This window comes from Anolis sagrei, chromosome 2 (assembly GCF_037176765.1).
Source record: "Anolis sagrei isolate rAnoSag1 chromosome 2, rAnoSag1.mat, whole genome shotgun sequence".
In the NCBI taxonomy this organism is placed as follows: domain Eukaryota; kingdom Metazoa; phylum Chordata; class Lepidosauria; order Squamata; family Dactyloidae; genus Anolis; species Anolis sagrei.
The window spans coordinates 193,092,847-193,118,413 of NC_090022.1; the positions used below are offsets into that span (position 1 = coordinate 193,092,847).

The window sequence follows — 25,567 nt, forward strand, 5'->3', positions numbered from 1 at the left end:
TCATTAAACAGAATAAGAAAAAAAAGATGACAAATTCCAATCTATACAGTTTATTGTAGCACATACAATACCTTTGCTTTTTCACTGAACATTGGTAGAAATGAAAAAAGTCTAGGAAGGGTAAGATCATTTAACAGGTTGTGATGTTTGCTTCACAAGAGATTTAAGCAACTAAGGTAAATGACAAAAATAGTCTACATGGGGGACAAGGAAGAAATGATCTCCCCTTGTTCAAGCTAGGTAAATAAACTGACTTACAGGTGGTTGAAACTTACTTGAATACTAACAATGGAATCTTGTCCTCCAAAGCAATTGAAACAGAAGACATGCTTAAGATGCCATAAGATGGTTGTATGGCAGCCAGACATGTTATTTGTCTTCCAAAAGAGAGTAATTGTTGGACAGTTTAAGAGAAACAGGTAAGAAGCTACCACTACTCCATCTGCTGCTTGAGGTGGTTGCCTCATTCCACCATTTAGGGCTGGCTCAATCATAGTGAGAACAGGCCTGCGGAACCTGTGGCCCTTCAGGTGTTTGGAACTCCAACTTCCAAAAGTCCTAGCCAGCATGTCCAAAGGTCAGGAATTCTGAGAACTGAAGTCCAAAACACCTGGAGGGCCACAAGTTGTGTAGGCCTAAGGCAGAGTGTGGGCAAAAGTATCATAGTATCAATGAGTATGAAAAGGGGGAAAAGAGAAAATCGCAGTCTGCTTAAATGTATTACTACCTGATACAGCAGAGGTTTGTTGTATTCAAAACAATGAACAAAAGTTAGTCTTGAAAAGGCGAGATGGGTGGAGAAACAGGCAAAAAGACAGACTGACTTAGAGAAGGATCTTTAATAATGTCACAACTGTGGTCAGGTTACACTAAGAAATAGTGCCTGAGGAACAGGTGAGTATTAGGACAGAGTTCAACCAGCCCATTCTGCCCCACAAGCAACTGCTCTCTGCTCCACTTCTACCTTGCAAGCTATTGCCATCTCACCTCACAATCAGAAGGGTTTCTCCAGCTACAAGTGCAGTTCCTACTGCCACCAAAACGCCCAAGAGATCATTTTTTCTTCCAGCATACTATCCCATTGAGTTAGAAGTGAATATGATCTCAAAGGAAAATGTCCCTTCTGGTCTCTTCAGGCAGATCCGGAAGGCCTTGGAGTTCACGCAAGCCCTGTGGGCAAAAGGTGGAGTGAAAGAAACTTAGTCTGAACCTGAATTCCTCCAAAAAGCTTCTACAAAACAACTTTGCTCCCAGGCGACACTAGAAGGGGACAGCACTGTCATACCACAGAGGTGGGTGAACAACCTCTGAGGATCAAGGGGTCTTTTCCATTTCAGATTCAAGGAGGGAAAAATATTTTATACAGAAATAGCACCTCAGAGTTATATCTGACTTTGTGGGAAATTTGCCAATGACTATTTTGAACTCCAAAAATGTTTGTATTTTTTAAAGAAAATAGCAAAAGGGAGTAAACATGGAAAAACATTCCAGACTCCTGTCATAGATCATCACCCCAAAGAAAAGCCATCCCACCACTGCATAGGTCCCTCATTCTCTTTGCTTGGAGCAATTCATAGCCATAAGGTGCCTCATTCTCCACAATAGGAAAATCACTGCTAATTCCATTACCTCTAAAACCATCCGGATATTAGCTTTGATCTTGACAGAGTCTTTGGTGAGGGCTTCACTGAGCCTGTTAAAAGACAGAAGAATCCACAGTAGATAATGAGGATGACAACCTGGGCCTCTAATTCTAAAAAGCACTTACACCAAAGTGGCCACAATACAGAAAATGAATATGGATGATGGAAATTGTAGTCCAACAGTATTTTGATAGCCACAAATTACCAACTCTTGCTTGAGACAAATCAGAAGAATACTGAGAGGAACATATCCTATGCAGGGCATACCGATAGACTGGCTGATCCTGAGTTAGGCCACAATCCTGTGTTCACTTAACCATGAATAAACTCTTCTGAATACTGTTGACCTCTAAAAATGTGCTGGTCTAAGCTGCAAAAAAGAAATTTGTTTCAACTTGAAGAAATTTTGCCTGTGCTTGTTTTGCTCTACACATATGCATAATGCACACGTACATCATTTTAACTTGTTCCCAAACCACACACAAAACTAAAGGACCCCCTCTGAGCCAATATCTTAGGCAACTTTGTGTAGTACTGTACTTTTACTAATTTGTTAAATTCTACTTTTCGTTTCTTTTGCAGCTCTGTTTCTTTGCATCAAAAATATACTGAAGCCACATAATATAACTGTAGAGGATTGCAATAAAGAGTATGGCTATATCTAAAATGGAGAAAGATGGGAAAATGAAAACATAGCTGTCACTGTCCCACTTGTTCAAAGGGGAACCAAGAGAGCCTTAAAACCTCTGTGGGTGACATGGGATAGAAAGAATAAAATATTCATACTCACTCCGTAAGAAGTTTATTTTTCTTCTCAATGAACGCAAGTGCCTCAGGAAGTGTCAGCTCTACGAAAAATCCATAACCCAGTGCTACAAATATGGTGGACGTGTTTGGTCTGTGGCAGAAAAAGAAAGAGAATAAATTTTGTATGCACCTGACATGGTAAAAAACAAAAAAGAAAAGAGGCAGCAACTGCATTCTACCTGATGAGGACATAACACACAATAATGTGTGTCACTACAAGGGGAAAAAAAGATTAAGGTTCCACAATGGAATCATTTATTTTACTGCAGTTCACAAATGGAATCAAGTGCTTAAGGATATGAACCGATATCTGCTCTTTTACTAGAGTAATAGGCACAAGTCACTTAACATTATCATCACCATCTGTCTAGTGAATTTTTTCCCCCTTTCTTGCTATGTTTATACTGTTCTTGGCCCTTTGCCAGCAGGAAGAAACAAGAGAAGTGTCAATTCACACACCTAGTCACTCGTTCCTGTATGGGGCAAATGCTGTAAGGAAAACAATCTTAAAATGTCCCTTGCTTTATAAATTATTAACTCCTAGTACAGTTTTTTTTCAAATTTAAGTTATTTAGAATAGGTTAGTTAAGGGTAAGATTTCAAGCTATCTCTCTTCTGTCCATATCACCTATAGCTTTTTAAATCCTTATTATAGGTTTAAGTATACACAGAAATAGTTTGTGGTGCTTGAGAAAATGTGTTCTCTATATGTAGAGTACAGGAAGTTTCTCCAATATGACATGAGAGATGGCTATTAAAGCTAGCTTTCATTCCAGCCAAAAGTTTGCCAGATTAACCTAGAAACATGAAGAGGTACTGGAAGAAAGTAAAGAAGAGGCCGTTTTCTCTGTCAGCATAGTCCTTCTTCAGGGTTCACTCTTTTTCTATTATGTTTTAATTTACATATTTCTAGATTTCTAACAAGAGGTACATATTCTCGTCACTGTTAAATGTAAGAGAGATTCTTACACTGTTGTTAACTGCCGTCAAGTCAACTTTGATTCTATGAGTGAGAGACCTCCAAGTCATGCTATCATCAACAGCCCTGCTGTGGTCTTGCAGACTCAGGAGTGTTGCATCCTGGATTACAGGCCCAATTTGTCCAACAACACCAGGAAGACTACGTGTTCCCCATCCCTGGTTTAACAGTAGGAATAACTGATTGTCTCAGGATAACTTGTGTCAGCCTTCACTGTGGGCCCATGTCTCAGATAGAAAAAGGAAATGCTAAATAAATGGACTGAGAAAGACGCAAACAGCCTCCATGATAAATATAGGCTGGTGGGAGTTGTAATTCAGCCTGCCCCTGCTGCTTTGACTACAAATTCCTTGTAATCAAAATAATATTTTCTTTGGATTATTGATGGTGCTGTAAAATCTCTAACTGTTGCTTCATTTAAAAAAATAGGTAAAATGAAAAACCTATGTCAACTCTTAGAAAAGCTATGTAAATCTTAGTTAAAGGAACTTGCTGCTTTTTCAGCAAAAGGGAGGGAGCAGATTTGGTGCTTAAATTCAAACTTTTGCGATTCCCCTTTATCCTAGAAAAAATTTTCACTAAAAAGTCAAAACAGTGAAACAAGAAGAAAACGTGTATAAGCAAAAGCACTGTCTTTGAACTACTCACACTTCTGCATTGACATAGAAATGACAGCCTAAATCCACTTGAGTCTTTAGCTCCTGACATTCTGTTTCCTATGAAAAAAGATTTTTAGAAATTAACTTCTACTTATTTATTTACTGTATTTATACCCCGCCCTCCTCACCCCAAAGCGGCCTTATAATAGGCAACAATTCAATGCCACATAAAACAGACATATAAAATAAGCATATAAATTAAGAACATAAAATTAAAAAGCATATAAACATTAAAACCAATTATTAAAAACCACACAGTCCAAAATCATACTCAAGGAGCCATTCCAGTCATGATATTCCATCTTCACTTATTGCATTGCATTATTGCTGAAAGGCTTGGTCCCACTTCTACACAAAAGGGTAATCCAACTTAAATTTTGTTATGCAGTTTAAGTATCACTAAAATTCCAAAATCTAAAATTGTCCACATAGGTGATTTAGATACTGGCACCTTTGTTTTCTGATAGTTCAATAGACTTTCAGTATTAAATTTATTTAAATTTTGTATATAAAATTATCTACTGGGTATGTGTTTAGTATACACATAAACATAAATTGATGTCATGTTTCAACTTGAATCCTGTCTCCAAGATCTCGTTATATATATGCAAGTATTACAAAATCCCCCAAAATCCAAGTAGAACACGTATGGTACCAAGAATTTCAACCTGCTATATTAAACCCTTGAATCTCACTGCTTCAAATTATGCCAAATTCTTTATCTTACACTCTACAGCAGGGGTCCTCAAACGTTTTAAAGAGAGGGCCAGGTCATAGTCCCTCAAACTGCTGGAGGGCCGGATTAGAATTTGGAAAAAACATTGCACATATCTTATTTGTAGTGCAAAAACACGTAAAAACAATACAATAATTAAAATGAAGAACCATTTTAACAAATATAAATTTATTAGCATTTCAATGGGAAGTGTGGACCTACTTTTGGCTGATAAGATAGGATTGTTGTTGTTGTGTGCTTTCAGGTCGTTTCAGACTTAGGTTGACTCTGAACGAGGGCCGGGTAAATGATCTTAGAGGGCTGTATCCGGCTCCGAGCCTTAGTTTGAGGACCCCTGCTCTACAGTTTAAAAGAGTTTTGAGTTACCTGTAAACGTTCGATCATGTTCTTGAGCTGCAAGTATTGAGCAATCTTTTCATAGACTTCATCTCGCTGTTCTAGCACCTTCCTGGGGAGAAAAAAAAGCAATAAATTGAAACAAAACAAATCTAGAAAACACCATAGACTAGGCCTATACATGAGTGAGAAAGTGGGCACGAAGGAGGGGCATACAATCACTCACTGGAGATCCCTCTGAAGGATATCACTGACAAAAGCCTCATATTGGAGCACTTTCTCCTGCACCTCTCGTTTGCCCAGCATGGCCATGAGATGCACTGTGGAACTAGCACAACAGCCTGCAGAATGAAAGAGAAATTAGGATGATGTGGCTTCCGCACATGGGAAAATAAATGTCCAAACATGAAAAGGCAGCCATGGTCACTGTGAAGTCTCAGACTAGTTTTCACTCCTGTTCATTTCCTTGTTTGCTTTCTTTAGGGTGGGCTGTTCCATTTGGCTGAGTTTTAAGAATGGAGCTTAGGATCGCCCTAGAGCAGGGGTCCTCAAACTAAGGCCCGGGGGCCAGATAAAGCCCTCCAAGGTCATTTACCCGGCCCTCGCTCAGGGTCAACCTAAGTCTGAAATTACTTGAAAGCACACAACAACAACAACAACAACAACAACAGTCCTATCTCATCAGCCAAAATTGTTCTTCATTTTAATTATTGTATTATTTTAAGTGATTTTTGCAGTACAAATAAGATTTGTGCAGTGTGCATAAGAATTCATGTTTTTTTTTTTTCAAATTATAATCTGGCCCTCCAAGTTTGAGGGACTGTGACCTGGCCCTCCGTTTAAAAAGTTTGTGGACCCCTGCCCTAGAGGCCTAGCTCTGATGGTTCAGCCCTGCTGGCTCAGAGCTTGGTGGAAAGATTTTCCCTCCATTCTTTTTTGGCATAGCTTTAGAATTGTTAGGCCAGAAAGTGTCTGGACTGTCTTGGCAATCTAAAACAGTCATTTTAAGCATGTACTTGCCACAGAGATTATAGCCTTGAACTTAAAGATCAGAGATTATAGCTGTACATGCAAAGGATCATAGTTGTACATGCCTTAAAGACCGTACTCTGTACTTAACTCATAGTTTATTTATTTATTTACAGTATTTCTATTCCACCCTTCTCACCCCGCAGGGGACTCTGGGTGGATTACAGTCTACACATATATGGCAAACATTCAATGCCAATTTGACACACAACATATACAGACATACACAGAGGCTATTTAACTTTTTCTGGCCGCCAGGGGAGCTGTCGCTTTCATCGTCCATCTGCGACACTGATGAAGTACTTCCGCATTCCCCGCATGCTTTGCTGGAGTGTTTTTTATGGCCTCATAAATTAGTTAATTTAGCCTCCCCACACAAGGTGGTACCTAATTTTCCTACTTGACAGATGCAATAGTTACCATATCCTTGTATTTATTTATTTATTTACTTTATTTCTATACCGCTTTTCTCAGCCCTTAGGCGACTCAAAGCGGTTTACACAACAATGCAAAATATCACCAAACAGTATAATGCAATTAAAATAGATTATAACATCAACAATTAACAACAATATAACAACCATAACGCCTCAACAATAAAATCAGAATCCACTCTCATTATTCATTGTTCCGTATTCCTATGTTCAATTTCACTGTTTAGTCAAACGCTTGTTCGAATAGCCAGGTCTTCACCTTCCTCCGAAACGGCAACAGCGAGGGGGCCGAGTTTTTTACCTCAGAGTTTATACCTTATATCTGTTCTTTGCCATTCTAACTCTGTATCATTTCAATAATAAAACTGCATCTGTGTAATACCTTGTTTTGATTCACCTTTTTAGGGCTCTGACAGGAATTCTCTCTGTTTGTTCCAGTAAACTTATTTGGTTAATTTTAATCTTGTTTCTGGAGTCTTATTTTAAAGAAATATATAAAAGGTAAGCCGATAGCGGCTGGGGAAATAGCCAGGCACACACATAGTTTTCCTTCAATCCCTGGCGTGCCATCACAGTCATAGAACAAGACAAACTTGCATGCTCAGATTTAAATACATGTATCACTGATAACAAACATTATGCCCTTTGCCTTGCACAATATCCTCTAATCTAAAAAGAGATAGGCTCTTAACTCACGAGAACAAATGAACAAACAGCATAGAGGGAAATTACTAATCTACTTTGGCCCTTCTGCAAAATTAGTCTTATTGACAAAAAGCGACCTCACCAACTGCACGCCTTGGTTTATTTCATCCCGAACTCCAACACGAGCGAGGTCTATTTAACTATCCTCCCAAGCAATCGCTTCCGGGGTCATGAGCGCGAAAAACATCTCAAAGTGGCTGGAAGGTAAAGAGCGGTGGGATCATTCTTCGCGACGTACACTTCCGGATCCTGATGGAAGTCGCAAGAGGGAAATGAGTGGAAAGGAGAACTTGGGTCTTTCTCGGGGGGTGCAGCTGCTCCCTCGCTTCTCCCTAGGCCAGGATTTAGACCACTTCCAGTAGTTACATCGGGGTTACATTGTGGCCAACTTGGACCTTTCCTCCTGGTATTTTGGACTTCAACTCCCACCATTCCTAACAGCCTCAGCGGCTGAGGGGGAAAGGGAAAGGGCCTGAGGCTGTTAGGAATGGTGGGAGTTGAAGTCCAAAACACGCAGAGGGCCCAACTTTGCCCAGGCCTGTTGTTGCCATGGAAACAGCTGTCCTTCAGAACTCAGGGACACAGCACCGGAAGTTCCCCGCGGAGCCCCTAACGTCACTTCCGGGCAAGTTCCCTAATAAGGCCGGCTTGCAAAAGTTTTTCTTTTTATAAACTAGCTCTCAAGTCAGTTGGGTCGAGACCCTCGAGGCGCCGTGGTCGTTCCCTCCCTGTCTCCCTTCCAATGGCGGCGCCGGAGCTGCGCCTAGACGGCTCGATCCGCTTCTGGGTTCTCCTGCCCGTCGCCTGGATCGCTCTCGCCGTCGGGATTCTGCGCCTGCGCGTGGCCGGGCTGTGGCGCGGCGAGCGCGAGCTGGGCTGGCGCGAGCAGCGGCAGGACACGTGAGCGGAGGCGGGGGAAAGGCTGGCGGGAAGCCACGCCCATATTATAAATGGAATGCCGTAACGTGCTCTAGGTGCATGTTTGGCGCAGCGGGTTAGGCGTTGGGAGATGACTCTGATATCTAGGGTTCGAATCCCGCTCTGCCTCAAAAGCCTCTGGCTATTATTATTATTATTATTATTATTATTATTATTATTATATGCTGGGCACAGCATACTATTTGAGAACACAGAAATGCTGGCCCACTCTCACAACCACCATGTCAGACTACACAGAGAAGCCACTGAAATCCACATTAGCATTTGAAGGCCTGGCTGAGTCTGGGGGAATCTTTTGTTGAGAAGCCATTGAAATCCACAAGCATGTGGACAATTTCAACAGAAAGGAGGAAACCATGAAAATGAACAAAACCTGGCTACCAGTATTTAAAAAAACCTCTAAAATTATAACAGCACAACAACAGAGAGGAAACAATCAAGGACATCTAATCACCTCTCGACAAAAGATTGCCCCAGGCACTGCCAGGCCACCAATAATAATAATAATAATAAATCTTTATTTATAACCGGCTACCATCTCCCAAAGGACTCGGTGCGGCGTACAAGAGGCTGAGACCCAATACATCAATAAACAACAACAAACAATACATCAATAAATAACTCAAGCAATAGGCATTGACAATGACAACATGACGCAATTAAAATCAGTGTCAGGGCCAGTTGTAATAGATTAAAAAATTTAAAAACTGGCCATGACCAGGTGAAATTGATAAGTATTTTTGGAGAAAGATAGGGCGTGCAGACAATCCTAGATTTCTAGTAAAGTACATTTGGGACAAAGTGCTTTGGGGTTTCCTATTCTGGGAATGCACACTGGAACAGCCACGTTTTCAAACTCCTCCTAAAGAGTGCTAATCAAATGCTAATCAAGGTGGTCAGTTGAAACATTCACACCTAGCTCCAACAGACAAGAGTTCTTTGTCCCACCCTGGTCATTCCACAGATATATAAACCCATTGTCCTAGTTCCAACAGACCTCACTACCTCTGAGGATGCTTGCCATAGATGCAGGCGAAATGTCAGGAGAGAATGCCTCTAGAACATGGCCATATAGCCCGAAAAAACCTACAACAATCCTATTATTTATTTATTTATTTATTTATTTAAAGCAACAGCTGCTGTGACACCCATTAAAGGGTGCAGTACACCTCTCTAGTTTTCCTAGTGTGGTTTTTAAACCCTGGACAATTCATATATAATTGAGGAGATGCACAGATTCCTATGGCAAATGTATAAAGTTTGTATAGCCCACGTTACATTCATTGCATGTAGCTTTAGCCGGAATCTCAAGTGTGCCACAAGCATTGTTCAGTAAAGCCTCAGGCCCTTTATGCCATTTAATCCAGATTATCAAAACTGATACTCCACATGATCTGCTTTGAACTGTATTATTTGAGTCTACACTGCCATATACTCCAGTTCAAAACATCCATCGAGGATTATGTACCATAGAGGACTTTAAAATCATCTGGGGAGGCCCTGCTCTAGGTCCCGCCTTCGTCACAAGTACATCTGGCGGGGACGAGAGACAGGGCCTTCTCAGTGGTGGCCCCTCAGCTATGGAACGTCCTCCCAAGGGAGATCAGATCGACTTCTTCACTCCTAACATTTTGGAAAAAACTCAAGACATGGCTATTCGAGCAAGCATTTGCAAATATTGAGTAACGGACATAGGAATTGGAACAACTACGCAATGAGACTGGACAATGTTTCTTTTTAATGAGGATTTATTGATTTATATTTTATTGTTATTGTTACGATTTTATGGATGTTAATGCTTTTTTATATTATATTTGTGTTTCTATGGTATTGAATTTTGCCTTGTAAACTGCCTCGAGTCGCCGGAAGGCTGAGAGGGGTGGTATACAAATACAGTAAATAAATGAAGCAGATAATCAGGCAGTGTAGAAGGGATCTGAGGCCCTATCTTCACTGCCATATAAAATCCAGATTATTTTATTTGAGCTGTGTAGACTCATATAATCCAAAGAAGTTAATGTGAATTATCTGCTTTGATAATATTTATTTATTTATACCCTTCTCACCCCAAAGGGGACTCAGGGCGGTTTACATAATCTGGTATTATTCCACGTCCAAACAATAATAATTAAAAGAATTGAACAACAATTTAAAGGGCCTCATCACATCACACCAGAGCAGGCATGGGCAAACCTGGGTCCCCCAGGTGTTTGTTTTGGACTACAAGTCCCACAATTCCTAACACCCTCAGGCCCCTTATTGATTTATTTATTTAAAACTTTTATATCCCGATCTTCTCAACCTTCGTAGAGGGAGTCAGGCCGGCTGACCCTTCCTTTTCCCCCTCAGCCACTTAATTGTGTTAGGAATTGTGGGAGTTGAAGTCCAAAACACCTGGAGGGCCCAAACCCGCCCATGCCCGCTCTAGAGCATGGATCCACCCCAAATATAATATGTCTTGTATGGCAATGTAGAAGGCGTCCTGGACAACAGGAAGGGAGATAAATCTCCCCCTTGGAAGGGAAATTCACTCTTGAAAGAGTTATCATGGGGAAAAGGTGTCTCCTTGCACTTTAAAAAATGGCCTGTTCCAATTTACATTCAAATTCAATTTAAGAAGCACCGTATAGAAGCTATCTATATAAGGTTCCAACCTATATAAACCTCACTTGGCTCGTTCCCAACAGACCTCACAACCTCTGAGGATGCCTGCCGTAGATGTGGGCGAAACATCAGGAGAGAATGCTTCTGGAACATGGCCATACAGCCCGGAAAACTCACAGCAATCCAGAACCTATCTTGTTCATAACTTGCGGACTGCTGATAGAGATATTTTGTTACATCCTAAATTAGGGTATTCAAAGTTAGACAGGCAATATCCTGTCCCCAGGATCATCCAAAATGTTTTTAATCCTAAATGAATCCACATAATACTGAACATGAGGAAGAACTTCCTGACTGTGAGAGCCGTTCAGCAGTGGAACTCTCTGCCCAGGAGTGTGGTGGAGGCTCCTTCTTTGGAAGCTTTTAAGCAGAGGCTGGATGGCCATCTGTCAGGGGTGATTTGAATGCAATATTCCTGCTTCTGGATGGCCCATGAGGTCTCTTCCAGCTTTTTGATTCTATTAATACAAAATAGCAGTTGATCAAAAAATCCCTTGCAATGGCTTGGGGGCCGTATGGAAATGGGGCCCTTATTTTGGGGTTGCAGTTGTCACCCCTAGAAATACCACTCTGAAAACAGTTGCTTGAGCCTAGGAATGTGGAGGATGTGAGCGATATCCCAACTTTGACTGCTGGGCCTGGCGGGTGGCTTTGATGCCACGACTGGCGTCACCACTTGGTGCTCACAGATCTTGTCGGGGCAACAACTGAGTCGAATGCTCTTTGTCCGTCAGGCAGATTCTGGCCCGGAGCCGCCTCCTGAGAGAAAATGGACGCTTCCTCACGCCTCAGGTGAGAGACAAGAGATATATTATTTATTTTTATTTATTTCCAACATTTCTACCCCGTCCTTCTCAACCCCCAAATGGGGAATCAGGGTGGCTTACAACGGCAGCAATTCGATGCCGACAACATACAAAAACACATTACATACAACATTATACGAGGGTTGAATGAAAAGTAATGCCTCCACCTTCGTTACTTGGGTTTGGATGGGAATATTTTAATAAATCAAACACAAAAATAATCCTTAAAATGTGCTCTTTAACCACTATTCACTTTTCCACATAATCACCGGACAACTGGATACATTTCTGCCAACAGTAAATAAGTTTTCTGAAGCCTTCACGGAAAAAGTCAACACTCTGTTTCCGCAACCAGCGTCTCACGGTTCTCTCAACATCTTCATCAGAAGCATAATGATGTCCCCGCAGATCTTCTTTCATTATCAGGAACAGATGGAAGTCAGACGGTGCTAAATCTGGACTGTATGGAGGATGTAGTACGGTGGTGAGATCCAGTCTCTGAAGTTTCAAGTCTGTGTGCTTTCATTTCAGGCATCGGCATCCTGGGTATCCATTGTGCACAGATCTGATAGCCAACCAAAGCAATAATGTGACCCACACATTCTTATGAAATGCTGATTATGCTTGAAATTTCTCTCTGAGTGATATGAAAATCAATCTGTCAACGTTTTGCTTGTGAAACTCGGTGGTTGCTGTCACAGGACGTCCAACTCTTTGTTTGTCACACAAGTCAGATGCTCCCACTTCAACATCTTTAAACTTACTTGCCCAATGATGCACAGTACTCACATCAACACAATCACCATAAACAGCTTGCATTCTCTGGCGAATCTCCCTTGGGGTGACACCCTCTGTTGTCAAGGATTAAATGACTGCACGTTGCTTAAGTTGCATTGACCAACCGTCTGCGCATGGTTCCATACTTCGCATTTTAACAACACAGCCATTCAGTGCTAAGGCTTTCCGCCAAAATGGAACTGTAGAGGAGAGTCTACTGAACAAGCCAGTATGTGTCGCACACCAGTACTGCCATCTGTTGAGTTACGAAGGTGGAGGCATTGCTTTTCATTCAACCCTTGTACAGAAAAACCTACATTAGATTAAAATACATTTAAAACATTATTATTCATCATATAGCCAAATCCAAGTCTGATTTAGCAACCGACGACTGTTTCATCCATTCTAAAGCACACACCTAAAACATCATACTGTCTTCATCACACTAGAGAAAAAACCCACTTAAAACTTGGTTTCTGCCTCCTGCATTCCATGCACATGAAGCATCTTGAGCACTTTAAAGCTTGATGTCAACTTTACATGTTTTCCGTGCTCTTTTTAAAATCTCGTACATTTTATCTCATTTTTGCAACATTTCCTCCCCAAAGGGTTTCCTCATGCGCAAACACTACTTCAATAATCCTGAAAGTGGCTTCTTCCGCAAAACCAAGCGCAAGATACAGCCCCGGAACCCACTGACAGGTAAATGGAAGGGACCGGTGAGCAGATATGTGGAAGCAGGCTTCTCTTTATCCCTGGCCTTGGTGGCAAATACTAACATAGTATTGCGCTGATAAAAAGCTTTGTGGCTGGTGATACTATTGCTATTATCTAGATTGAAACAGTTTTTCGTAAAACACAGTAACCGATAATTCTATTTAAGAATAGTTTGCACGGATTTTGCTTTGAAAATGTTTTGAATTCTAGTGAATGTTAAAGTATGTTATACTTATTTTGCAAAAGTTGCCATTGAGATGTTTCATTATTTTTGAGTGTCTATTTTCTGAGTATATATTAGATATTTTTTTTGTCAAATAATTAATGAATTTTTTAAAGTTTAATTTGAATTGATGTAAACAGCTCAAATGAGAATGGGTGTCAGAAACTTTGAATTGCCCAGTCATTGTTATTTAGGACTGACCTCAGGTCTCGAACATCTGATTTAGCTCATTGTGGGAAGGAGATGAGATCTCTGCTAGGAACTGAATACATTTATTTCTCCTTCTTGCTGTGCCAACCTATGAAAATCATATTCAGTAATGCCACTCTTCTGTTTCTCACATTGCACAATCATCAGGATTTTAAAAAAAAACTTCTAAAAATAAAAACAATATCTAGATCAATGTATCGCCGAAGGCTTTCATGGCCGGAATCACTGGGTTGTTGTAGGTTTTTTTGGGCTATATGGCCATGCTCTAGAGGCATTCTCTCCTGACGTTTCGCCTGCATCTATGGCAAGTACCTCACAACCTCTGAGGATGCTTGCCATAGATGCAGGCGAAACGTCAGGAGAGAATGCCTCTAGAACATGGTCATATAGCCCGAAAAATCCTACAACAACCCAATATCTAGATCTCTCAGGAAGCTGGATACTGTGTTTGAACTGTCCTTTCTGTGTCTTTAGTTTGCACTTTTTGTTTGGATTTTGACATACACACACTCTGTTCTAAGACTTCCTCTCCTTCCCTGTAGATCCCACCATGGTCATGGAGATGATGAAGGGCAATATCGTGAATGTACTGCCCATGATCCTCGTCGGAGGTTGGATCAACTGGGCCTTCTCTGGCTTTGTGGCTAGTGAGTGAGGAGGGGAATTGCGGCAGACGTAGGAAACAACAGCAGAGGGAAGTAATGGAGCTTATTGTACGCTTGTAGTGTTGCCATGTGCATTCTTGGATGACTTGGCCTCAGTTTAATTTGATATGTTTAAGTGGCTGTAAAAAAGGTTGTAGCAAAATCAGTATAGGCATATTTTCAAAAAAAATTAATGACTGAGATAATTTAGAGGCCAAAGTTGCTAATAACTCTTGCTCGCACTTTATAGATCAGTCTGGCTGATGTGGGAGATGAAGCTGATCAAAGCTTCATTAAAGTGACCTAAGAGTGGGTTGGACAATGAACCGGGGAGGCCTCAGTTCAGTTCTCACCTTTGCCATGAAATGACACTTGTTTAACTTATCCACAAGTAATTCTCAACAAGATTCTAGTTAATACTCTACAGTTGGATCCCAAATATCCACAGGCTCCACATCCAACCTGGCATTGAAAACATTCCCAAAAAAACAGTGTTGGATGTCTCACCTCTCCCACACCCACCCAATCTATTAAGAAAGGACCATGACAAAAACTGTTCTGTGGCACTCTCCTGCTGAGGGCGAAGAAACAGTTGAGGCAGGGCAGGGGAAAGAGCGAGAGGGATGGAATAGAGGGAAGGAAGAAAAGAGGAGTCTACCTGAAACTGAATCCCATTGGGATTATAGCAAACTGAAGATTGGCAGGGGAAAGGAAGCCGCCCTAGAGTTTCTTCTCTTGGCAGCTGGCCTGTTGCTACAGACAGGATATGAAATTGAACATGTGTAGTCTTGGAACATGACCTCGCCAGGTTGTTTACACTGTCATCCTGTACTTGTCATGCAGAAGGCTTTTGTGGTTGGAGTCACTAAGTTGCTGAGAGTTTTACGGGCTGTATAGCCATGTTCCAGAAGCATTCTCTTCTAACATTTCACCCACATCTATGGCAGGCATCCTTAGAGTATTTATGGTTTTATACTGTGTTATTGATTTGTGACATCGAATTGCTGCCTTTGTTAGCTGCTCTGAGTCCCCCGCCCCGGGGGTTGAGAAGGGCAGGGTAAAAATACTGTAAATAAACAAAAATAAATAAATTAGAGGATGTGAGGTCAGTTGGAAACTAGGCAAGTGGGATTTATATATCTGTGGGGTAATGTCCAGGATGGGAGAAAGAGCTCTTGTCTGCTTGAGGCAAGTGTGAATGTTGCAATTGTCCACTTTGTTTAGCATTTAATGGCATTGTAGCTTCAAAACCTGGCTGGTTGCTGCCTGGGAGGATCCTTTGTTGGGAGGTGTTTACTGGCCCTGATTGATTCTTGTCTGGAATTCCCCTGCTTTTTGAGTGTTGCTCTTTATTTACTGTCCTGTTTTTAGATATTTTTTTTTAAATACTAGTAGCCAGATTTTGTTTGTTTTCATGATTTCCCAACAAAATCTGGCTACCATTATTTTAAGAAACTTTAAAATCAGGACAGTAAATAAAGAGCAACACTAAAAAATAGGGGAATTCCAGAAAAGAACCAATCAGGGCCAGCTAACACCTCCCAACAAAGGATCCTCTAGGCAGCAACCAGCCAGTCTTTGAAGCTACAAAGCCACTAAATGCTAATAAAGGTGGCCAATTGTAACATTCACACTTGCCTCAAGCAGACAAGAGTTCTTTCTACCACCCTGGACACTATTCCACAGGTATATAAACCTCACTTTCCTAGTTTCCAACTAACCTCGCAACCTCTGAGGATGCCTGCCATGGATGTGGGCGAAAAGTCAGGAGACAATGCTTCTGGAACATGGCCATACAGCCCGGAAAACTCACAGCAACCCAGTTGGTAAGGTCCTTTGTGTTGCTCACAGTGGCAGCTCGGGAGTACATTTCTTTTCATCTGACTTGAAAAGAGGAAAGCAGGAAGCAAGAGGTATGGAGGTTGGGGATAACAGCAGATGAGCGTGCTGGTGTGGTGTGGCCAGCTGTATTGATTCTAGGTTGCATCAATCAAGAGTATAGTGTCTAGAGCGAGGGAAAGTCATAGTCCTCTTGTATTGTGTTTTGGTCAGACCTCACCTGGAATAACACTATGTCCAGTTCTAGGCAGAGCAATTCAGGAAGGATGTTGACAAGCAAGAACTTGTCCAGAGAAGAGCAACAGAAATGGCCAAAGGTTTGGAAACCAAACCACATGAGAAGCAGCTGAGGGAGCTGGGTGTGTTTAGCTTGGAGAAGGGAGGCCGAGAGGGAAATGATAGCCATATTTAAATATTTGAAAGGATGTCACATTGAGGAGGGAACAAGTTTGTTTCCTGCTGCTTTGGAGACTAGGACATGGAGCAATGGATTCAAATTGCAGGAAAAAGACTGCTTAACATTAGGAAGAACTTCTTGATGATAAGAACTGTTTGGCAATGGAAATGCTGCTGCCTCGCAGGGTGGTGATGCCTCCTTCTCTGGAGTTCATTAAGCACAGGCTGGATGGCCACCTGTTAGTGTTGCTTTGATTGTGTGTTCTTTCATGGCAAAAGGAGGTTGGACTGGATGGTCCTTGGGGTCTGTTCTATGATTCTAACCCCTCTCCTTCACAATCTCCCAGCTAAGGTTCCCTTTCCCTTGACTCTCCGGTTCAAGCCTATGCTACAACGTGGAATTAACCTGCCTTCACTGGACCCCTCTTGGTAAGCGCCCGTTGCTGCCCTCCACTCACACAGGTGTAGCCAGTCTCTTTGGAGGGCAGCTCTTACGTTCTGTGGGGCTGGGTAGGTTCCCTACAATAGTCCCTGATCACTTTTTTCTTTGCAGGGTGAGCTCAGCCTCCTGGTATTTCCTCAATGTTTTTGGATTGCGACGAGTATACAATATTGTCTTGGGGGAAGACACAGGTGAGAGATGGGGGGAAGTGGAGGACTCCAGAGATTGGAAGGGACCCCAAAGCCAGGAGGGACACAAGATCAAGACAGGACTGCACAACATTTGAATTCTTTGCATCATTCACAGTGCTACTGATGTGAAGAAAATAGGATTTGTTCTTGGAGAAAGGATAATTATCAGTTTAGTGCCTAAAAGGAATATAGCTTACATGATTTCCCATTGGTGTTACCAATGATGAAAGTTATGAGAGTGCAGATAAGAAGTTGTGATGTAGTGGTTTGAGTATTGAATTACAACTCTGGAGATCAGGGTTCAAATATCCATTGATTCCCAAAATTTTGGGTAACTCACTCTCTCTCAGCCTCAGATTAAGACAATGGCAAACATATCTACACAAGAAAACCCTGTGGTAGAGTTACCTTAGGTTGACGTGAAAATACACAGCAGCAACAGGCACAACAACAATGACCTGGAGTTCTGCACATTCCCAATCCTTGTGCTGGAGCATGTCATACTCAGGCTCAGATTCTCACTCCTCTATGAAAGCTCACTGAAAGACTGCAGGCTGATAACTGAGGCTGGATCTGCACTGCCCCATATCCCAGAATCTGATCCCAGATTAACTGGCAGCGTGGACTCGTATAATCCAGTTCAAAACAGATAATCTGGAATCAGATCCTGGAATATAGGGCAATGTAGATTCAGCCTTAGGGCCCTCCTGGTGGCACAGCAGTTAAACCACTGAGCTGCTGAAATTCCTGACAAAAAGGTTGGCAGTTCGAATCCAGGGAGCAGAGTGAGCTCCTGCTGTTAGGCCCAGCTTCTGCCAACCTTTTTGTCACGAGGTTCTACCTTCCGCTCTCTCCTCAGCTGCAGAGCAAAATCAACTCCTGTGGCAAGATCATTTTATGGAACCAACCATGCCTACTCCACCAGATCCCAACAAAGCCTTCAAGGTAAAAGTCCAGCTTTCTAAGTTCTAGAAGACTCAGGTTTTCATTGACAAATCCCCAGAATTCCCTCATTCTGAGATTTTGTCTTTAAAAGGTAGCTTTGCTACACTTAGATACAAATAAGCTTAGATCGGTGGATCTCAAACTTTAGTCCTGCAGATGTTTTGGACTTCAGCTCCCAGAATTCCTGTTTTGTCCCATTTTTTGTTGCAAGCCTAAGTTCATGTTACATAATGTCACTTTTCATATACGGTTTATACATTTTTATTACCTTCTACAATTTTCTCCTCTCTAAAATGAGGGAAAATTTTCTCTTTACTTTCCAACCCAAAGATATATTAAATAAAAAATTAGTTATCATCCTGCTACTGTACTATATGGGCCCCCCAGTGGTGCAGCGGGTTAAACCACTAAGCTGCTGAACTTGCTGACCAAAAGGTCGGCAGTTTGAATTTGGGGAGTGGGGTGAGTTTCCGCTGTTAGGCCCAGCTTCTGCCAACGTAGCTGTTTGAAAACATACAGATGTGAGTAGATCAATAGGTACCGCTCCGACAGGTGTCTACGGACAATGGCTTAGACAATGGCTCTTTGGCTTAGAAATGGAGATGAGCATCACCAGCCCTAATGTCAGGGGAAACCTTTACCTTTACTGTACTATACATCAAATCTCAATTTTTATACTCTAACTTCCTTAATACTTTACTACTGTTAAAATATTACCAAGAAACAACACTGATCTATCTTCCTGGGGTTAATTTTTTAAACTATGTGGATGAATGCAAAGGATTTTGAAATGCTTCAAGTGTTATTGCAGTCCTTTAACTGGAAATACCAGGTTTTGGCCAGGCCAGATTCTATCGGTGCCAGCATTAGTGGCTTGGTCTGTAACTTGCGTGTCACTCATTTCTGCAGACTCAGAGCTTGATCAGCTCTTTATTCCTCCTTCAGGCTGAATGGGAAGCCTTAGAGTTGGTTTCTCACCAGTGGGCTCTGCAGGACGTGGAACAGCAGCTGATGTCGAAGGACCTGAATCTGTCAGGGAAGTTTGGCTCTGACTGACCTCACCTGCGATAGCCGCCGTGGGCCACCACAAACCAGCAAGGCAGCTGTGTGCAAAGAGGCACACACATACCCCCTCAGGGTGGCAGAAGGCCATCGCATTGTGCATGGTGTGTGGGAAAATGTGGTGTGGCTTTTTCCTTTTGAGGAAACACATGGCAATAGAGAGCCAAAGACTCTGGTGTGGCCTTAGTCAGAGTGCCAGGCAGTAGAACTATTTTAGCTGATTCTCAGCAGTTAAAGGAGCTAGAAAATAAACAAGGAAAGGTTGCATTTCGTGTTTTGCTGGGAGTGGAAAGCCAATATAAGAGGCCTCAGACTGTTGCATCATAAAGTTCCATTTAGTTTGCAGAATCGTTTTTGCTATTAAAGGGAGGCAGCTGCAATTATGCCCGTTTTTATCTTGTGCTTATTTTCTTTGTATGTAGCTAGTGACAAACAAGGTGCTGTGTGCTTTTCCCCCCCACTAAGTGAGCATCTACACTGTAGTATGAATGCAGTTTGATAACATTTCAAATACCATGGCTCAGTGGTATGGCATCAGGGGTATTGCACTTTTATCTGATCTTTAGCCTTCTTTGCCAAAAGTTACCAGAGCATGATCAAACTACAACTCCCATGATTCCATAGCATTGAGCCAAGGAAATTAAAGTGGCATCAAACCACATTCATTCTACAGCCCTTATCTAAAAACATCCCTAGGCTTGGGGGGGGGGGGGGGGGAATAGGAAGGTTGTGGCAAAACATAGGATGGCCTATATGCTGAAACCAGGGACCAGGCAACTTGAGGTGTAGAGCCTGCCTAATGAAATGGCAGAACTATTTCATCAAACTGAATAAACCAAGGTGAGTACGGGCAGATTGAGATTTTTTTTCCATCCCTGAGGGGACGTGTTTTACTGTCACTCTGTAACAGAGGGTCTATTTTATCCAGTTGTCTCCTTCTTTCAAGTCACTGCGCCCTGCCATATAAACATCCCAAAATGGCCCCTTCTACAGAGCTGAATAAAATCCCACATTATCTGCTTTGAACTGGGATATATGGCAGTGTGGACTCAGGCAACCCAGTTCAAAACAGATATTGTGGGATTTTCTGCCTTGATATTCTGGATTATATAGCTGTGTGGAAGAACCCAAGGAGTGGTGGTCCCACACTCCATCCACAAGATGTTGGTCCCTGGAGTTTCCAGGGAAGGAATAAACAACCACAGCCACTTAAGAATATAGTGTCCTAGAGAAAATGTATTAATCAGATCCCCATAAATTAATACCCCAAATGCAGAGGGCCAACTGTACATTGGTTAAAGCAGGGATCCTCAAACTAAGGCCCGTGTGCCGGATACGGCCCTCCAAGGTCATTTACCCGGCCCTCGCTCAGGGTCAACCTAAGTCTGAAATGGCTTGAAAGCACACAACAATCCTATCTCATCAGCCAAAAGCAGGTCCACACTTTCCATTGAAATACTAGTAAGTTTAAATTTGTTAAAACTGTTCATTTTAATTATTGTATTGTTTTAAAGTGGGTTTTTTTGCACTACAAATAAGATATGTGCAGTGTGCATAGGAATTCATTCATTTTTTTTTCAAATTTTAATCCGCCTCTCTAATAGTTTGAGGGAGTGTGACCTGTCCCTCTGTTCAAAAAGTTTGAGGACCCCTGTCCGGAACCTGCTTATGCAGCTGCCAAAAAGTTGGTATTACAATGGCACATCCCTACCTAGATTATCAGTATCTCTAGCCCAGGAGTACCAACCAGGTTGACCCTCCCAATGAAGTTCCAGCAGCCTTAGCATTCGTCATGAAAGACACAGACATCTGGAGTCAGATGCTTCCCACCTGTGCTAAAGCACATAAGAGAGTGCAGAGGGCCCCAACTTACACGCGTGACTTTGGCTCCCATAGCCACAAAGTGAGCCCTGCATTTTGCCACCCACCCCAGTAGGAAGGACAAATGCCTGGTCCAGTTGTCAGGAAAGCTTCTTTTTTTGAAATGTTGAAGATTTGAAAACAGTGGCCTTATCTCAGGCATGAGCAAACTTCGGCCAAATTTGGCCCTGCCTACTCTGTCTTCTGCCATCTTTTTTCACTCCCTTACCACAAGCAGTTGTGGTCTACTGCAGTTAGCAAATGAACCCACAAATCCCAAGGCTGTGAAACATCTGGTCCCTAGATGTATTGAACATCAGCTCACAGAAGCCCTAGCCAGTCTACTGAATGGAAGTTACATATCTGGAAGGCCAAATGTTTCCCATACTTTCATGGGTGTCAGCAGCTGGATAGGACATCAGTGGATAATCTTTGCCTTACAGGCCGAAGCAGGAAAGGGTACAAAGACCCAGGATCCCAGTTCCAAGAGGAAGAAAACCCAAGTGTTGATAGTGTTCAGGTTGTTGTAGGTTTTTTCGGGCTATATGGCCATGGTCTAGAGGTATTCTCTCTTTGACGTTTCGCCTGCATCTATAGCAAGCATCCTCAGAGGTAGTGAGGTCTGTTGGAACTAGGAAAGTGGGTTTATATATCTGTGGAATGACCAGGGTGGGACAAAGGACTCTTGTCTGCTGGAGTAGGTGTGAGTGTTTCAACTGACCATCTATAATGGCCTGACAGTGCCTGGAGCAAACTTTTGTTGAGAGGTGATTAGATGTCCTTGTTTGTTTCCTCTCTGTTGTTGTGCTGTTGTACTTTTAGAGTTTTTTTTAATACTTGTAGCCAGATTTTGTTCATTTTCATTGTTTCCTCCTTTCTGTTGAAATTGTCCACATGCTTGTGTATTTCAGAGGCTTCTCTGTGGAAGCTGACATGGTGGTTGTAAGAGTGGTCCAGCACTCTGACTATGGCCATATAGCCCGAAAAAACCTTTAAAAAAGCCTTCGACAATACAGTGTTCAGGTTCATGTACCACAGACAGTCATACAAGGGGAAAAGAGAGCCCACATACCATTCAAAAGAAGTTGCTTTTATGTACAAGTTTTGCCACATGCCAAAAATATTTTCTTCTGCAAAAAAAAAAAAAAAAAAAATTCAAAAGAAAAAAAAAACACAAGTCAAGTGAAGGAATCTTCTTCCAAAACTCTTTTTTAAGAAAATACACTTATGTGCTTTCTGCAGGCAGTTGAGTGTCCCCTGCCTGGCCAACAATGCCTCAGTTGATGTCCAGCCCTGCCTCGCATTGCACGCAGACACCTATTTACAAACTAGCGCAATCCCTGAGCCTGGAAGCAGCAGCGACATTCAGCGTGGGGAAGGGCAGAAGGGGCAAAAAGTCAAATACTTCCCTGGGGCAAGCAAGTGTTAGCCTGTAAAATCACAGGCCTCAGTACTGGGGCAATTACTGAAGAGGGAGAATCTCCAAAGTCACTTGTGATGGATGGCAATTCAATTCCTCCTCCACTCTCTTCGACAGTGTAGTTCATGGCAGACCACACGGTCCGAGAGCCGTTCCGTTCTCCCAGAAAGACTTGGAAGCAAAGCCTGGAAGGAGAGCATGTAACGGCCCAGTGGATCAGAAACTTCGGAACCAGGAAACACTAGGAAAAGGAAGCCCCGGGGCTGCTGGCAGTAAGAAAAGGAAGTGGGTGCAGGGCAGCTTGGGATTTATTGCTCTAAGTTGGTAGACAGAGGAATAAATGGAGGCACTTGGGAGGTTAAGTGGGGGTGGATAAGAACACAAGGGGCTACTTTTCGTGCCCGAAAGAGGGGCCCATGGCGGGATGCAAGGGGAAGTGTCCCAATGGACTGCAGATGACAGAAATCCTCCCAGAGCCAGCCACCACTAACTGCGGACAAGGACACTGATTCTCAGGCCGCTCCCCGATGCCAAAGTGTAACGTGAGGAGGAGGGCCTAGTGCTATAGGGACGATGGGCAGCACAGTGCAGCGCTCATGGAAATGCTGGGGGGAGAGGCAGTCAGGCCCTGAGAAAAGCTCCCCACTTTTGAAATGGAAAAGCAGAGGTTGGAGAGGAAAGAGGTCCTCCCCTTGCATTTTATAAAACGCTGGTGCAAAGACACTGGCCCTGTAAAGTATGTGTGTGTTTGTGTATGTGTTTGGGGGGGGGGGGGGGGTGAGGGGGCAGGAACAAGCCTTTCCCTTCAGGGTGGGGAAGCTGTGTGCAAAGCAAGGGCCCTTGCACTCGGGCACAGGAAGGCAGCTGGGAGGCAGTTGTGCCTCTCCAGTCCTATGTCCCTGCTCCAACCCTGTTCCAAGAGCTGAGAAAACAGCTGCTACCACTGGATAAGCTCCAACTGCTGCAGCTTCAGTCTTAGGAAAGGAAGGCGCATGGCTCTTGTCTCCACTTCTCCTCTTCCCAAAGGAGGAGGGCAGGCAGGGCAACGGTCAGTCTACGTCCATGAAGTCCCGACTGTCTTGCTCGCTGGGATGAGGGTCACAGCAGGCCCCGTAATCTTCCCGGTCTGGACCAACAGCAGTGCTTGTAGCTGCAGCAGCACTGGGGGGAACCGGGTGGCGGATTTTGTCCTGGCGCTGATAGAACAAGACATAGGCAGCTTTGGACTGTGGCAAGAAAGGAAAGAAAACGGAGTGAGAAAAGGTAGGCCAAAGTGAAAGGGTTAACAATTACAAATCTTGAGCCACAAAGCAGAGGAAAAAAGATCCGAGAAGGACAGTAGACTCCTGTCATATCTAAAGCTCCAAAAAGTCACAAGCTATCAAATGGTTGGCAAATGAATAATTTACAATAGGAGTCTAGAATCTGAAATATTTAAATTAATACATTTTTATTTCACCTTATCCAAGAGGCTCAAAGTACCTCTTACTACCACATCACATGGGCAAAATTGCTCGTCCTAAAACAGTTCAGACGTGGAGCCCGCCAGATGCCATCACATGACGTAGAGCTACTTCCAGCGGGGCTCCGTGCCGGAAATGACATTGAACTGTCATTAAGAGGCAGCGCCGGGAACACAGGAAGCTTCTCGTCTTCCATTGAAAAGAATAGGGGGAAGCTGGGCAGTGACGCTTCTTCCCATGGGATTTTTTTGTTCATGTCAGGAGCGACTTGAGAAACTACAAGTTGCTTCTGGTGTGAAAGAATTGGCCCACGTCCTGTGCCGGATTTGCCACAATCCATGACTAATCCCCCCGCTATCATCTGGCTTTCTGACTGCAGTGATGAGGTCCTTGGGTCAGAACAACATGAAACAAATGGAGGAGCAGCAGTCTCATTGCCAGTTATGAAGATATTGGGATGTGGGGCAGGAGGGAAAAGTAGGGCCTGTAGATCTCTGGCTTAAGAACTGAAGTTATCCAATTCAATAGGAGCCCTCAGTGGTGTAATGGGTTAAACCCTTGTGCCAGCATGACTGATGACCGACAGGTCGCAGGTTCAAATCTGGGGAGAGCACAGTTGAGCTCCCTCTGTCAGTGGGGACATGAGAGAAACCTCCCACAAGGTTGGTAAAACATCAAAATATCTGGGCGTCCCCTGGGCAACGTTCTTGCAGATGGCCAATTCTCTCACACCAGAAGCGACTTGCAGTTTCTCAAGTCACTCCTGACACACACAAAAATCTAATTCAATTATTATGTTTATTTATATTCCACCTTTTCCCTCCACAAAAGGGACTCAAAGAGGTTTACATTAAATAAAAAAAGAGTTACATTTTTCTTCCAGCATAGCTGAGCCCTAAAGCATGTGTGGAGAAACTATGTGCCACATTTGTGCAAAGGAAAACTTCTAGATCCTCAGCTCCATCCTCCGCAGATTCCTATGCTTTACGTTTTTAAAAATGTGTTGAATCTCTCCTGCCTCCTCAGATTTTGGGGGCCCAGCATCCCATTCCTGCTTGATAGAAAAAGCAGAGGAAACCAACAAGGCAAAGAACTGTGCTTTTTCCACACAGACCTCTTCAAGTCCACCTCCAAGAGGCTCCCAAACCAAGACAGGCATTGGTTTCATAATGCTCAGGACCGTGGAGGACAATGAAGTTCAGTTTGCTCTTTTTAATTCTAATTGACTCGGAGATATAATATTCTGAGGTCTGAGTCAGGGTTTTTTAAAATATAAGTAATGTAAGAGAGTCAAGTGTGGCAAATTTTGATTGTTCCACTTGCAAAGAGTGTGGCACATTTCCATTCAAAATTATGGACCAGGAAGCATCAAGAGTGGGCCGATCCAGCATGAAACTACCCTTACCTCAATTTGGCTCTTCGAAACTGCAGAGACGCTACTGTCATCGAAGTAAAACCACGTCCCGCTGTCCTTGTTCCGTGCAAACGTTGTGTCTAGGGGACACAACCAGAGAGACATTAGACCACAGAAGATTAATATATGGTCATCTTCTGACACCCACCAGGAGAAAGACATGCTCAGCTACATGGTCACAACTGTCTCAATTTGTAAATTACTGGCATATCTAAATTGGTAAATTA

The 25,567-nt window shown here is 42.8% G+C and overlaps 3 protein-coding genes and 1 long non-coding RNA gene across 5 annotated transcripts in view; 2 read left to right on the top strand and 2 right to left on the bottom strand.

The window, feature by feature from the left end:
- Positions 1 to 34: 34 nt before the first annotated feature.
- On the bottom strand, positions 35 to 7,774 carry UXT (ubiquitously expressed prefoldin like chaperone). Its single transcript, XM_060762788.2, has 7 exons — positions 7,411 to 7,774; positions 5,387 to 5,501; positions 5,191 to 5,272; positions 4,078 to 4,145; positions 2,434 to 2,541; positions 1,630 to 1,693; positions 35 to 1,170 (listed from the first exon to the last, which is right to left on the bottom strand). The coding sequence occupies exons 2-7, from the start codon at positions 5,470 to 5,472 to the stop codon at positions 1,105 to 1,107; spliced, it is 474 nt and encodes a 157-aa protein (XP_060618771.2). The 5' UTR covers positions 5,473 to 5,501; positions 7,411 to 7,774; the 3' UTR covers positions 35 to 1,104.
- On the top strand, positions 1,092 to 2,435 carry LOC132767627 (uncharacterized). Its single transcript, XR_009630658.2, has 2 exons — positions 1,092 to 1,292; positions 2,226 to 2,435. It is a non-coding gene; the product is annotated as an uncharacterized lncRNA (long non-coding RNA).
- Positions 7,775 to 7,865: 91 nt separating the features above from the next.
- LOC132767625 (ER membrane protein complex subunit 3-like) lies at positions 7,866 to 19,566 on the top strand. Its single transcript, XM_060762787.2, has 8 exons — positions 7,866 to 8,228; positions 11,666 to 11,723; positions 13,123 to 13,216; positions 14,207 to 14,311; positions 16,891 to 16,972; positions 17,097 to 17,176; positions 18,036 to 18,121; positions 19,067 to 19,566. Exons 1-8 carry the CDS (start codon positions 8,071 to 8,073, stop codon positions 19,175 to 19,177), a joined length of 774 nt encoding a protein of 257 aa, XP_060618770.2. The 5' UTR covers positions 7,866 to 8,070; the 3' UTR covers positions 19,178 to 19,566.
- A 2,546-nt stretch (positions 19,567 to 22,112) lies between these two features.
- USP11 (ubiquitin specific peptidase 11) overlaps positions 22,113 to 25,567 on the bottom strand; it is a 44,014-nt gene continuing 40,559 nt past the window's right edge. For both annotated transcript variants that reach the window (XM_060762781.2, XM_067464300.1), the window contains exons 20-21: positions 25,332 to 25,420; positions 22,113 to 23,689 (exon numbers count right to left, since the gene is read on the bottom strand). In XM_060762781.2, the coding sequence (XP_060618764.2) occupies positions 23,513 to 23,689; positions 25,332 to 25,420 (266 nt within the window). In that variant the 3' untranslated portion in view covers positions 22,113 to 23,512. The remainder of the gene's footprint in view (positions 23,690 to 25,331; positions 25,421 to 25,567) is intronic.